Source organism: Lagopus muta, chromosome Z, assembly GCF_023343835.1.
Source record: "Lagopus muta isolate bLagMut1 chromosome Z, bLagMut1 primary, whole genome shotgun sequence".
NCBI lineage: Eukaryota > Metazoa > Chordata > Aves > Galliformes > Phasianidae > Lagopus > Lagopus muta.
In genome coordinates this window covers 16,874,325-16,889,714 of record NC_064472.1, presented here as the reverse complement: position 1 = coordinate 16,889,714, position 15,390 = coordinate 16,874,325, and the positions used below count along the sequence as shown (strand labels likewise).

General features: G+C 39.5%; 2 protein-coding genes across 2 annotated transcripts; both read left to right on the top strand.

Moving 5' to 3' along the window:
• The first annotated feature begins 4,660 nt into the window (after positions 1-4,660).
• Positions 4,661-8,988, top strand: LOC125687021 (molybdopterin synthase sulfur carrier subunit-like). The gene is made up of 4 exons (XM_048931738.1): positions 4,661-4,687; positions 5,645-5,833; positions 5,990-6,111; positions 8,862-8,988. Exons 1-4 carry the CDS (start codon positions 4,661-4,663, stop codon positions 8,986-8,988), a joined length of 465 nt encoding a protein of 154 aa, XP_048787695.1.
• A 1,093-nt stretch (positions 8,989-10,081) lies between these two features.
• LOC125686834 (molybdopterin synthase catalytic subunit) lies at positions 10,082-15,390 on the top strand. The gene is made up of 4 exons (XM_048931323.1): positions 10,082-10,202; positions 10,970-11,123; positions 12,517-12,640; positions 13,856-15,390. Exons 1-4 carry the CDS (start codon positions 10,082-10,084, stop codon positions 13,922-13,924), a joined length of 468 nt encoding a protein of 155 aa, XP_048787280.1. The 3' UTR covers positions 13,925-15,390.

Genomic DNA, 15,390 nt, shown 5'->3' with positions numbered 1-15,390 from the left:
CTACCTTTGTAAGTATGGAGTGACCATTGATTGATACGTTCATTTCAGAACCAGATTACACAATGGTCTGAGAATAAGATGTCTGCTGGTGCCCTCATGTGGATGTCTGTGCTTTCAGATATGGAAGAAAAAAAACTTTTAAGACAATGCAGAGGAATAGAAATTTTAGCTGCTTTGTTTTGCACACAGAATATGGATGCCCATTAGGATAGCTTTCACCATTTTTCTGAATTGCAGGCAATCCCATATTGTATAATTGCATGTCAGGATATGGTGTAGTTCATAAGCTAAATTTGAAATAAAAAATTTAACTCATTCTTAACTACATAGTTACAATATCCCTCTCATAAACTACTGCTTCATATTAAAATGTCAAAGTTATCAAGTGGCTGGCTTTCAGAACTAATCACGCAGCATTTTTCCAGGTCTAGGAGAAATTTCAACTAAATATTATGTTTTCTGAAAAAAATACTTTTCTGATCAACACAGAAAGCATTCCAGATGTCAACCAACACATGTAAGACTTGAATATGTATAGTGTATATAGACTGGTGGAAATAATTTCTATTTAATCAGCCTCCATAGATGTTACCAGTAAGGATCTAGGCATGTTTTTCTGGTAATATGCAAAACAGATGAATGAAAACAAAAAACTTCAATAAAAATACTGATACAGTTTTCTGTACAGTTTGCATGATGATCAACATTTACAGACCATCAGAAAGGCTCCTATGTAGGCAGCAATGAGGCAGATGTGGGAACATGGCACATTCCACATTGAAGACAACTTGCTAGAGTAAGGGCAGATCCACACCTGGTGTCTCTAGTCACCTGTGATAGGTATTGTCCATGAAGAACATCTGCTGCCAGTGTATCTTTAGAGAGTTTATAAAATTGTTTGCACTTTTGACTCTACTACATAAAAACTCTCAACCTGAAGTGTAAAATTAATCAAGACATCAGCATAACACTCTATAGCATCAGGTGTATAACCTTTACACAGAAAGTGTAAAGAAAAGCTTAAATGAAAAACAACTGGAATACTTTAACTGATATTGAAAGAACTAATCATGTGATGCAATCGGAATCTAAAACTAAGACTGGCATTTACAGAATGCCCTATCATGATTGCACTGTGGGCACTTCCAGAGGTAAGAAAAGAAACTGATGTTAAAAACTGGATAAAATTCAACAAAATTTCAGTTTTCTAGCAAAGAATTTATAGTGATTATAAATACTTCGTAGATAGAGTAGCTGCAATCTGTGATTTGATATGACAACCGTCTACCTGAAAACTCATGTTACTGTTGTGTAGAGATGTTGATTTTGTTTTCACGAGTCAGCAATGGATTGAGGCAATGCCAGTGGAATTCCATTGGCTTCAGCAAACCTGTATTGTGAAATGCACCTTACCTTGTTCCGTGTTTCAGATTCTTACACATTCTGGTAATTGGAAGGCCAACAATTTAATCTTGGAATATAAAATAACACTGTATAAATAACCTGCAGTTGTCCCCATCTTCAACATCTCTCTGTGCTGGCTGATATGCAAAAGGACAGAAGAGCATACAAGCCAAGTGAAATCCTACGGATGAGAGAAATTTTATCATTTTAAATGCAATATCAGAGATGTTATTTGTAGATTTGATAACACTCAAAATTCTTTGCCTTTTCCATTAGTTTGTTATTTGAACCTCTGTAGTAAGCACTGAATTTTTGACATTACTTTTTTTTTTTATTTTTTTTTTTAAACAGTGACAGAGTTTTAAATATGTAGATTCTCCAGATCAGAGAATGCAGAGGTGCAGTTCTGTACCAGGCACTTTGGAAAAGGAGGTTCTTAGGTATAAAAATTTTGTTTTGCATTGGGATTAAAGACTGTGGAAACAGTTTTTACCTTGGCACCATTACTAAGTACCCTAATGCTCTCTCCCATCATTGTTTAGAACAGTTGTTATACCACTTAAAAGACACCCAAAACTCCACAGCTAGCTTGTTTTGAATGATGCTGTGTGCATGCTGGTTTAATATAACCTTGAGCTACCCTTTGGGCAAAGGAGAGTTTGAAAATTAAAAAGCTTTAGAAATACTTTATCCATCAACAGAAAATATTTTATACAAACCTGAAAGATTGTGGATTTTAAAATCTCATTTAAGAAGCTACATATTTTACTTACTGCTGTTGCTCAATGAAAATAAAAAAGAATTTCTTATAGAAAAAAAAATTGCTTTAAATGAGACAGTTGAACAGAAAGACTTGTGTGCCTATGAACTATGAAGCAGTTCCAGACTGCTTATACTCTGCCTTAAAGCTGTGTATTTTTCTCAGTACTTATGCAACGCATTTATATTGGAAGGCCCTCTTAAAACTGGGTGATCTATTGGTTTAGGGAGCTAAAGATTAATTCCAGATGTAGTCATGCTACTCTAGCCTTTCAGAAAGTAACTACTGCACCATCTGTTTTGTAATAGACAATTTCAAAGAGTGCCAAGGGGGATGTTAAAGACATTGGTCAAATGGCCACATATACCTCACACACAGGAATTCTGGAGGTCACAGTGCCTCAGAAAGATTCATATTTTCACTTCCCCACCCCTCCCTATTCTTCCAACATGTAAACTGAAGGAACAGCTTTCTTTCCTCCAAAAATAGGAAGGAAATGTTTTCCAGATTATTAGCAGTGTTGACACATTTGAATCCAAATTCAGACCTAAATTCAGTGAAATGACTGGAATTCTTGGTGACATATCTGTTATACCTGCCACACTTTGGGATCCTTGTAAGTTATGATGAACAGCTTTGTTTTGTTTTAAATGAACTCGGTAGCAGGAGGTTAATGATAAACTGACTAAATCTGGCTGGGGACCCAAGATAAATGAAGGGTACAACAAGTAATGAAGGGTTATTCCAGACCGTGATAATTCTCCCTGGTTATTTCAGGAAGCGTGAAGTAAAGCAATTGTGTGCATTTTTTTAAACTACAGTGTTACGCATCAATACCTAAATGTCTGGTGTATACCACAGATGCACTCAGGTGTAGCTAAATTCATCACAACTGTAAAGTAGGAATAAGAGAAGTTCTCTCAACACTTCCTAAGTATAGATTTGAACTTAACAGCAGTAATTCATGATCTATACAAATAATCCTACAAAAAGGTCTAAAATGAAAACAAAATGAAACAGAAGATACAACCATAAGTCAGACAGTCACAGTCTTGTGCAGTTCCAAAGAGTCACTTGTGTTGCAGTGACACTAAGTAAATCACTGGCAAAAATAAATTAATAAAATTAACAATATGTGAACAGTTCATTCCTATTTAGTTTTCCCAACATATCCAGGTAGGTTCTGTAACAAATTCTGTATCAATTATTACAAAAATAGCTTAGGACTAGCAGACTGGTGTTCCTACTTAGGTTTCATTTGTTCTGCTTTGTTTCTCTCAATTCAAGAGCACTATGCAAAATTAGTACCTTAAACTGTAACCCTTGTGCCTGGGTAAAGTTCAAAGTAAGGCAGGTAAGATAGGAACATCAGTTCCTTAGCGTTTGCCCGTCCTGGATTTTGTTTGAAATTGTAAGTCAGTTTCTATTGCAGTGGTATAAGGGAATTCTATGCAGGAAGATCTGCACTTTTTCAGTATTAAATAATACTAAACAAAGAACAGTTGGAAAACAGAATGAGAAATGTCTGCTTTGGAGGTCTTTATCACAGTCTTTAAAATATCACCTTAAAGTATCACCTAAGATGCTAATATACATATGGATGTGGGAGGATGCACGCACATCTGTTCACAAAAGCAAAGACCACACCTTAGGACGAGATTTAATTTAAAATATTAGACTCAATAAATGACACTTAGAACTATCCATTACATTCTGCAGCTACTCAGGAAGAAAATGGCACCTGAAAAAGGATCCAAAATAGACGATACGTTAGGGGAAAATGATGTGGACAGAGATTAAAGGAATCATTAAGAAAAGACAGTTTTGAAATCTCAGCATTTACAGAGCTAATGTTTTTAATCCTGGTCTTTAGAAACATCTCTAATGTCATTTTACAGAAGTACCCCTACTCACTATTAAAAAAAAAAAAAAAAAAAAAAGCCAAGCAAAAAAGTAGCAACTTCAATAAAAGTCACTTTTCCAATCCAATGAACTTCCTGAGTCTGGTCTTCTTGGAAGAAAATGACTCCAGATCTAAGAGGTATTTATGGACAGTTTTTGTTGGATGATGATAATACACCTCAGTTATTCTTAAAAACTGGTAACTTCTTTTGTTGGTCCTAAAACACAGTAAACAATTTCAAGAGTCACATATGCTGTTATACTCCTTTGCAGCGTAGGCCAAATTTTGCGTTTGAGCCACACAACACAGAACTAAGGACTGAGCCATCCTTTCAAGCAAGCTCAAGAAGTGGCTTCGGCAAGTCATTAGCTGGAACCCAAGGAAAATCAAGAAACTTGAAATCTGTAACTAACTGCTCTGTCCTTATCCCATAGTGGACCTCACTCCAAATCCAACTCCAACTCTAAGAATAAATCTTTCAGAGCATACTGTTTTGTGAACTGAGACGATAATTTGCTCCAGCTGAGCCCATCTACTCATCTGCTTGACTTTGAGGACATGACATTCATGATACATCTTTCGCACCGGAAAAAATGTGCCAGCCACTTGCTAGCCATTGGGTAGGTCATCCACACTTTGTCAAAATTATCTATTTTGTTTAAGTTGTAAAGATCTGACACTATGCAGCCCAGATAAAAGAGCAAGCCTTTTATTTTCTTGACTTGAGTTCAATTTGTGACAGTAGTTAATCATTCACAAGCAAAAGAATAGTTCTAAAAAATAACACATTTGTTCCTCACCGCAGAAAATTAAGACATGGTGTACTGTTTAAGAAGTACAAAATGCATACTCCATGGGCTCAATTGTGTTTCTACAGCACGTCTTTTGTAAAACTTTGTTATCACTGTAACTTTCATTGCACAGTAGGAGACTGTGCTACTGCCCTCTCTTTATAAGTTGGTGCCAAAAATTGTACACAGGAAGGCCTGTTTCCATTCTCAGTGATCTTTTGGAATGACAGGATACTAGTTCTCATTTTGAAGACTTTTTTTTTTTTTTTTTTTTTTTTTTTCTTTTGCATCTAGTCAGGATGCCACCACCTGCCCATACCACAGTTTTGGCACGCTGCAAGCTTCACATCTCCACGAGTAATTACAGATTTCCCTGTTCGGTGTGATGGGAGGAGCTGTTTGCTGGCCAGGGGGTTACAAGCGTGGTCCGATGAACAGTACAGAAATAATGCTGGCCACAGGGCTCGGGGGCACAGCTATGCTGGTAGCTTGCTAAGGTCTCCCTAGCATGTGTCCTGCTGTGCTGCCTTCACCACCAGCTCACGTTCCTCCCAGGACAGCAGCAACTGAAGGCCTGCAGCTGTCCATGGGGAGACAGGTGATACCGTGCCACTGCAACCTTTGTACTCCAGAAAGGTTTTCAACAATGTTTTAACAGACTCTAGGCTTTGTAATATTAGGTATATCTATGATAAATATAAATGTATGAGAAGTTCCGTGCACTGAACGCATAACATCTGCAACTACTTGCAAAGGCTGCACCCATCTCAAAATCTGCCTTTTAAGGTCCTGTTCCGAGAATTTACAGGCCATTCCAAACCGGACTCCCCGAAACGCAGCCCTGCCCTGCCTAAAACCCGGGGCCGGGGCCGGGGCCGCAGCTGCAGGCCGCAAGCGGTGGGCCGGGCCTACGCGCGGGGGCCGCCGGGAGGCCGAGGGCGCCGGGCTGCGGACGGCGGCTCCATGAGCTGCCAGGTGAGTGCCGCCGGGCGGGCGCGAGTGGGCACCGGGCACCCCTCTGGTCTCCAGCGGGGGCATTCTCGGTTCTCGCGGCAGAAGCGTAGTGCGGAGCCGCCTGCAGTAAGCGCGGATCCGCGGTCGCCTACAGAAACGTCCCCCTGTCGTCCCCAGGTGACGGTGCTGTACTTTGCCAGGAGCGCGGAGCTGGTGGGGCTGCGCTCCGAGAGCGTCTCTGTGCCGCAGCGGATCACCTCCCTCCAGCTCTGGGAAGAGATCGTTAAGATTCATCCCAGGTATCGGGGAAAGCGCCGCGTACAGGCGGTGCATAAAGCCTGACGTTCTTGGGGTGGAGGATTTGTTTTTGTTTTGTTTTAAGAAATACAAATTCATCGTACAGGCTCGAGCTAGAGGCTGCAGCAGCGCTTTGGCATCAGAACAGCAGTGAACTTCTCTTTGTGTTGTAATAACCTCAAGTGAGCGTTTTGGCTGTGAGCCAGTTGCAAATACTGCGGCTTTACATCTACATTAAAAAGGCTAAATCCGATAAACACACCCCACAGCCGGGTATTGGAGAGGTCTGAGGTCCTGTTGTCCAGGATGGCCTCCACGAAGTCACTGCATAAAGACAGAAAGCACTACCTGTGGAAAGGCCAGGTGTCCCAGGAGGGGATGCAGCCCAGCTGCAGCAATAGAGTAAGAAGGTCTGATCGTAGGCAAGTGTTTTTTGATCACTTACCTCTAGCTGTATTCTCAGTTTATGGCAGTCTCTGGAAGGCTAGTGAAGAAGGGATCTAAGGCCCTGGCCCAAGCTTCCTGCTAAACAACCCTTACACAAGAAATAGGCTCAGCTGTTTTCAGCCTCTTCTGACTGGGGGAAAAAAAGGCACTCTTGATTGCATTTCACAGGGAGTCTTGTTTTTTGGGGGTGACAGCAAGAGTGCCTTCATTGGTCAAGGCTGAAGAGTGTGTTGGAACCTGCTGATGATAAATCAGATGCAGAAAGGTGTAGCGTCATTTAGTCAAAAAGAATAAAAGTATAGCGCATAACAGAAGTTATGGGCTTACTGCTGAATGCACCAGGATTTCCACCATTTTAGCTCTATTTTTCTAGTTTCTTCCAAAGTTTTCCTTTGTGCTCAACACTTCTGTGCTCAAGCTAAAATGTTCTGAGAAAAAGAATAAAAATTTAGCAATGCTAAGTGTTTCTAAAGGAGTTTTAGAAGAGGAAGGGATGGGTAGAATAAGATGGGTAAGTAGAGTTTTAGAGTAAGGAATGGATGTATTTTACTTTGCAACGTATTATTCTGTTTGGTATCAGAAGCACTAGCACCTTTGACGGTTTATCGTAGTTTGTCAAATTCACCCTGTTTTGAAAGGTGACTTGCTGTCCTACATTTTGCATGTGCACATGCCTTTCACAGTGGCCTTCTTGGAAAATGCTTCTGTTCCTAGATTTTCTGGAAAAACTCAACATAATTGTAGGGCACTGACCACAGACTTCTATTCACGTTGCTAATGGATATTCAAACTGCAGCTTGAGCATACTTGACAATGCTCTTCTGTTCCACCCATTTTCCCCAATGAATTAACTTGCAAGTGACATTAATTAGAAACCATCCTTTTAATGGGCACTTCAGTTCCGTAGTTGTAGTCTGTTCTTTAGTGGCTTGCTTTACTTTTGTACAGTCCCTCCCTTCAGTCTGTCCTCCAAGACAGTGCTACTGATTTTCGCTCAGACAGTGCCTTGCCTAGCTGGCTTTAGTCTAGCTGGCTGGTAGGAAATAAGTTGAATTTTACATGTACCCTTTTGGCATGCCTGCTTGTTTCTAGGCAATGCAGCTCTTCGCTGTCTGTGCCAGATTCTGTACTCTCAAACAATACAGTTATTATGCTGCATCTGCTAAAGTAAAAAGTTGGCATGATTTTCTAGTGCCTCAATGGTGTTGTCCTCATACTCTCTGTGTGACTGCACTTTGTTGCGAAAGCAAACCTTGTTTCATGGTATCTAGAGCTGTAGACTCTCACACCAACATCTCAGATGTGAAGGCCAACAGATATACGCAGAATCTGCAGAAATCACAGAGTCCTCACAGAATCACAGAATGGCCTGGGTTGGAAGGGGCCTCAAGGATCATGAATCTCCAACCCTCCTTCCACAGTCAGGGCCACCAGTCTCCACATTTAATATTAGACCAGGCTGCTCAGGGCCCCATCCAATCTAGCCTTGAACATCTCCAAGGAAAATGCACCCTATCTGCCCTCTTAGCAATGCTGTCACCCTCATCAGTAGCAGACTGCTGATCTGTAAGTACAGAAGACCAAAAGCCTTTTTGAGGTTACAGAACAAGAGTAACAGTCTGACCACTGAATCTTCATGAGATCTTGAAAAACAAAGTATTGAGGGATGGTGTTCTTGACAAAAATTGCTGTGCAGTGCAGCCACACTGAATAAGGAGAGCATTTCCTTTTAATCCCAAATCAGATAGTTTGTATATTCTTGAGTTATCTAGTTATTAGAAGCTTCTAAAGTGAGTCTGGCTTACGTTGGTTAATTTTTAATAATATCCAGTGACAAACCCTGACTTTTGAAAATTGTCCTTAATTGCTTTCTCCCTAGCTCCAAGAAAAAAAAGAAATCAATGAAGTGGGTGCTTATAATGTATGGTATTTTTTCTGGTGGCAGTGACAGGACCTGAGAGGATTGGCCTGAAACTGTGACGGGAGGTTTGTAGCACTGAGGTTGCTGTAGTTTGAGGAGCATCTGGACAGTGCAGTCAGTCATGTGGTTTTGTCATTTGTTTTTTTGGGTGATCTTACTTGGAGCCAGGAGTTGGACTTGGTGATTCTTACGGGTCTCCTGCAAATAAGGATATTCTATGATTCTGTGATTTTGAGAAGTATATTGGAAGAGAGTTGCTTAAATCTCAGCAGCATTTACCTCAGTTGCCCCAGACTGTCTATCAGTTTGTTGTTAATGAAATCTTGTGGTTGAATGTAAACACTCTAATTAGAAACCTAACTGTGTTCCTGCCAATCCCCTCAGGCTTGCTGTCATCCAGGAGCAAGTGGTTTTTGCTGTTCGGCAGGAGTACGTGCTTCTTGGAGATCAACTTCTGGTCCTGCAGACAGGAGACGAAGTTGCAATCATCCCACCAATTAGTGGAGGCTGAATCTGTGCAAGTTCTGAGAGGTAGGTATCACTTCTTGCTTCACGTCCTGTAGAGGATCATCCAGTGTTAAAGTATCTGATGCATTCTGTACAATCTTTTTATAATACTTTTCTGGTAAGATTCTGAGATTTGGTATGCAATTATCCCCATCTACATCTGGTACTCTTTGGAGAAAGCGTAACTTTTGTTTCCTGCAGGAGAGAATTGCAGTGCTGACCACAAACTATAAGCTGTTGCATGAATAAATGATTAGCACACACAAGTAAACGGAATAAAATTGGCAATGAAGTCAGGCACTGTTTTGTTTTGTTTTTGCTTTTAGGTCTTATTTTCTTTGGTAGTTTTTTTCTGATTGTCAGTAGATATCCAGCTTGCATAAGTAAGATTTTTAACTGAAAGGATGCCACTTTTTAACATAAAGGACGATACAGAAGAAGAATTGTTTGCTAATTAAAAAAATACTTTGTTTTTTGCTGTCAAAGGGTCAAGTGTCTCTAGCACAGATTCGTGCTTTCCAGTGTAGCTTATTCTACTCCTGCTGCTCAGTCCACTTATGTTCTTCCTCATCCTTAGATGAACTGGTAACTGGTGTATATACAAAGCGTTTAGAAGTGGCACCAGTGTCATTGAAACAGCTGATAGGATGAAAACTTGCATGTCCTGGTGAGCATATTAAACTTCAAATTAAATGCAAGTTTAAACTGTGATTGATCATAGGATAAGACAGAAGGAATGGGCTGACAGGCTTACCAGAAATTTGCTAACATAGTGGTTTGTGCTAGTAGATTGTACTGTTGAACTGAACCTTGAACTAGTTCTTGTTCTGTCCTACTACACCAGACTTTCCTGCAAAGCAGGAACCCATTTGCCTTAGAAAGAGATCTTCCCATGGTATTTGCACTTACTGTTCTCTCAGCAAGTCTGCTGAGAAGTGAATTTGCCATGAAGACTGGTCTCTTGGGGTGAGTAAGAAGATGGTACATGTTTTCTGAATAAATTGGGGCATCAGTATGGGATAAAAGGCAGTTGGCAAATGTTAGTACTGCCAAAAACAACTGCAGAATCTGTTTGGTTTTAGCCCTTCTAGGGAGCCATGGTTGAAAGAGAGGATGTGCCGAAAGATTTTATCAAGCTCAAGTCTGAAAAGCTGTCTGTAGATGAAGTGTCAGAACTGGTCATTTCACCATGCTGTGGGGCAGTGTCTCTTTTCATTGGTGAGTTTAAAGTTTTAGAGCTGGATCTCTGGATGTGTTAATAGTCTAATAAATGGAACCCAGCTTGTCCCACACCCCAAACTCGTGCTTCTCAAATAAATGCATTTCTGGACTGAACCCAGGACGTTTAGAAAACTCATTCTGAATTATTTAGAACAAGACCATGGCAACTCTTAAACAGTGCATTGAGACTGAGTGGTGAGAAGCTTCCCTGCTGGTGTGGCTGTTCTAGGACTGAATGGAGCAGCAGTGCTGGAGAGCAGTCCTGCTTATAAGTTACTCTGCTATTTCCCTGCACACAGTTTATTCAAGATGGAAAGTAGTGACTGCAATAAAACACAGGTACTCACCTGTGTGAAAACTGATGCAGTTCAGGTCTTGTTGAAGACAAAATTTTGTTCTACCAGTGGGCCGGTGCAGTTTGAGTTTGCTGGCTCCACCCTGTTGTTTAAAATACGTGGTATAGATCTTCAAACTCTTTTTTTGCTTAAGCCTGAGTACCTGTGGGCTTTTAAGTACTAAGCACTTAAATAAATTAGCACAAAAGATGTTCCAGCTTTGAGTATTACAGACTGTGTATTTTCGTAATCTGTAGGCTTATTCCTTGTATATTGAAATTTCTTTTGTTTGAAGAATCTCTTTACATAGCCATAACTGGAGGAAGTCATTTATGTTTAGAGTGCTGTCCTTGGCCTCAGCAGGAGGTCCTGAGTTTTGCTCTGTTTTTTTTTCTGTTGCTTTCCTTTTATAACTGCATTTTTGTTTAGGTACTACGAGAAATAATTTTGAAGGGAAAAAAGTGATTCGCTTAGAGTATGAAGCATATGCTTCAATGGCAGAGATGGAAATAAAGAAAATCTGCAGAGATGTTAGACAGAAGTGGCCATCAGTCAAACATATTGCAATGCATCATAGACTTGGGTATGTACGGATAGACCATATTCTTCTTCAAATGGTATACTAATCTTTGAATGATGCTTGCATACTTGAAGGTTGTGCAGGAGTCTATAAAAGCTGTAAAGCATCAAAGGTTGCTACTGGATCGTGCTGTCAGTAAGGAACTATGTTTCAGAAATAAAGTCTTGTTTTTCAAAATATTTTTATTAGTAGTATTTGCCAGAATCCATATTAAGCTGTCAGAAACCTCAATCCTGCTGTTATGGTTTGAGAGTGGAGAAAAGAGATCAAGATTTCCTTGCAGGAGAGAGCAGGCCATTATGTTTGTGGGGTTCTCTTCCACTGCTGCAAAGTGTCACTGTTTTTTTTCCTGTCAGGTTTAAGTAATGGAACCTAAAATGTCAGAATATGAGGTTGAGAGAAAGGCATTGTAATTGCCAGTCATACTTGTAAAAATATCTCTTGTTATTCCTTGCATTGGATACACATTTTTTAATTGGATATAAACCATGGAATGGTTTAATATAGTCCTAAGCTTTCAATGTTCATCAGATTTTTGGCTGAAACTAGCAGGATTGGCATTGTGTGTTGCAAATATTTGTTTACTTTCCCCCCCCCCCCCCCCCCCCCGCAGGAAGAACTTAGAATGAGATCACAAAGGTTAATATTAACTCTGAGGGGTAGTTTCTTTGGATTTCTTCTACAGTCAACAGAGACAGGAATTAATTCTCTCTGAAGAGCAACTCAGAGTACTTGAACTTAGGTTTTTCTCTGAGCTGTTTGCCAATGCAGTCTTGCTAAGTAGAGAGGGTTGGGAGGCAGCTTTTGGGAGTACTACCCTTGTGAGGAGTAGTACAAAACCTTGTGCAACTTCTGTTAGCTTAGTAAAAATGACCCACCAAATAGAAAAAGAAACATACTTTGAAGTCAACATTTGGCAAAACTAAAGTTATGCTGCAAAATCTGTGTACTTTGAGATACATAGTATCTTTTTTCACATATCATCTCAGTTTGCATAAGAATTTCTGATATTTTTAGTTAGCTTCCTGTTCCAGACCTGTTACTGTTCATTATTAAGCCCAACTTCTGGACAGTTTCCTTTGTTGCAAGATAGTAATTTTCATCTCTTAATTCCATGGACTTATTTTTAAAAAAGAAGAAAGAATAGAAAAAAAAAACCTGTGACTGGTGGTTCTATTTATTTTAAAGCATGGAATTCCTGCATCTGATGTTGATTTTAGTTGTGGTTTTCTTTCTGTTTAAATGTGCATAATCTTTTGGACATGGCTTGACAGTTGCTCAGTGTGAATGAGTCAGGAGTGCATGTGACCAGAATACTGATGTGACATGGGTACAATCTTTGGGTGCTGTAGATGTTAAACATTAGCTAAAACTTCTGTTGTTGTTCTCTCTCTAGCGTGGTTCCAGTAACAGAGGCAAGTGTAATTATTGCAATCTCGTCTCCACACAGAGCAGAATCCCTTGAAGCTGTAACACATTGCATCAACACTTTAAAAGCATTTGTCCCAATATGGAAAAAGGTATGTTTGGGACAAATTTGGTTCTAGCCACTGCAAGGATCTTAGACAGCTGAACTGCTGCTGGCTCTTAGGGAAGGAGCTATAGTGTTATGGGCAGCAGTTGCTCCTGAAGAGATGCTTTTTTCTTTCTTTTTTTTTTTTTTTACTTTAATGCAACCAGGCCTGAATGTGGCATTCAGGGACCAGGAAAACCCTCTCTTGCTTGTGCCTCCCAGCTACTCTTCTTCTTAATGCCTTTCTGGGGTAAGAGTGAAGGATTCTTGAGCTCATCTCTTCTGAGTAAAGTTCAGTTCTGCATATACTAGTGGAAGAACTTAGAATGTATTGTCTTGGATGGCATTGCAGTTTGCAAGTAGAAGTGGCATTTCTTTCTATTTTTCTCTCATCTCTATGGCTATGGATAGGCACAAAGCATTAAGAAGCAGGACACACACATATAGCAGCAGCACAGAGTGAAGGAGTATTCAGTGGTCTGAAAGCTCATTTAGAGACACAGTAATGTGTGTAGAGTGCAGCCTAAGTCTAGAAAGAGCCACATTGCATAACCACAGATTACATGCAATTGGTGGACATTACCTCTGCCTTCTCTTACTTTCCAAACTTGGCATGTAGTAACAGTAGTTTCTTGAGTTGCTCAGTGTAGAACAGTATCTTCTGTATCACTTTTCTGACACCTACTTCAGGAGACTGAAGTTTTATGATTCCAGAAAGAATAATTGGGTTCACAACCCTGCTAAATTTGCTGCTTGGGACTGGACTGCTGTTGGGTAGTCCAGTCTATCCTGAAGATGTAATGCTGTATTTTGAGTCTTGGTGTCATTTTTTTTTTTTTTTTTTTAACACATTTTCTAAACATTTAAACACTCTAATTCCTAAAAATGATGGTAGTATTTAGGACACAAGTGCTGTGTACTATACAGCTTCTGCATCCTTTCTTCTAGATCTCTTTCTTTAAGTGACTTCAATATAGATGAGGCCTTCTAAATGTAATGGGTTCAGCTCCAGGTTCAGCATGTGCCCACATGTAAGTCAGTGTTTTCTAAAGATGATCCCCCTTTTCTGTTTGCCAGCTAAGTGTAGTGTAGTCCTGATGTGGTCAGCAAATAATAGCAAGATGGCTGTTGAATTGTTTGGCCTGGCTTGTGCAGGCCAAACAACTGTGACTGTATGTAGTGGACTCCCACAATATTTCTCATTCTTTGTTTGTATTCACAGGAGATTTATGAGGACGAGTATTCTTGGAAGGAAAACAAGGAATGCTTTTGGACAAATTCAGAAAAATAACTGTACTCTTTTATAAATAAAGTGTTACTGCTCCTAATGAGTATTCTGTTCTAGCTTTGAGTTGTTCTTACATAGAATCTATGTGATCTTAAGCAATTGTAATAGGCATTTCAATCTGAATAATTTAATCAGGACTGTATGAAATTAATGAGCAGTAGTTAGGATTTTCTTAAAGTGTTAAGTGTTCTTAAATCCTTTGAAAACACGGAGTCAGTTTTTAAAACTATCTTTCCTAAAATTCATGGCTGCAAGACATTTAGTCCTCTGTGATATATACTGCTTTAGTTCTTCTGTGTTTGTAGTCTTTGTTTGCTGTTTTCATGGGAGGTCACAACAAGACAATTGGATACTAATACTCTGCCAGCAACAAACTTGCACTAGCAATAGCACATAAACTTGTATTCACCTAATGATGTCTAGACATGATTGATTTTGAAGGAGTTTTTTTGGATGTGTAATTTTGTGATTCTACAGGAAAAGCATCCTCAAGAATAAGTTTAATTAGATTTAGAAGTTTGACCTTAGGCAGGTTAGGATGCAATGTCATCAGAATGGATTAGTTGTTCAAAGAAAAGTTAAATCTATTGCATATGTACATTGCAAGGAATTCACAGCTTATATATGCCTTTAAATTCACATTTACATTTTTAATAGTTTTTCACTTATGTTTTACAGTCTAAGAGAAAAGGACAGACATAGTATGCCTGTTCTTCCACTGTGGACAATAGACTGCTTATCTGATTAGAATTGTTTTCTTTATATTATTCTGTACCGCAAAGCATGGTAGATGTTAAAAGTTCAAGGTGGCATTGTGTGTGATATTTTTACTAGTGGCAAATGGCAGATTTATCTAATTGTTATCGGTGTAGAGAAGAAAGGTATTCTAAGAAAAGGGGAATGCAGTTAAGTAAAATCATTTTTACTGAAGCTGATATATCATTTCATAACACAATACTTAAGCCTCAGCTGCATGAATCTGTTTCATTGTGTCTGCAATAAAAACCTTCACAGCTGCTAGCAGCACAAAATGAAACTGGAAAAACAGGCAGTGATCATTTTCCCCAGTGATGTCAGTCATTTTTAATGCTTAGTGATGGTTACTGTACTGGGTTACATAAACCCCAGAAAAGCATGCAATTTCAGGTAAACAGGTGGTTAAACTGGTTAAAGCTTTATAGCTTGCTGCTGCACTTTCCCTCAGTGGGAGTTCTTCCTCTGCAGGACAGCAGCTGCTCCTTGTATGCATGTGTATACACAGTCTTCAAACCATGTTGGCTCTATTATCTAGGCAGAGCTGAACAAGTTGAAGGTTGCATGGATGTTGGAGAGAAGCCCTCTGTTAATTTGAGTGTCATTTTTGGTGGGAATTGTATGGAATCCTGACTACAGATCACTTCTTCAGACAAGTAATTATTTTTGTTGTTAAAAAATAACAAAAAAAAAAACACCCCAAAAACCAATAAAAA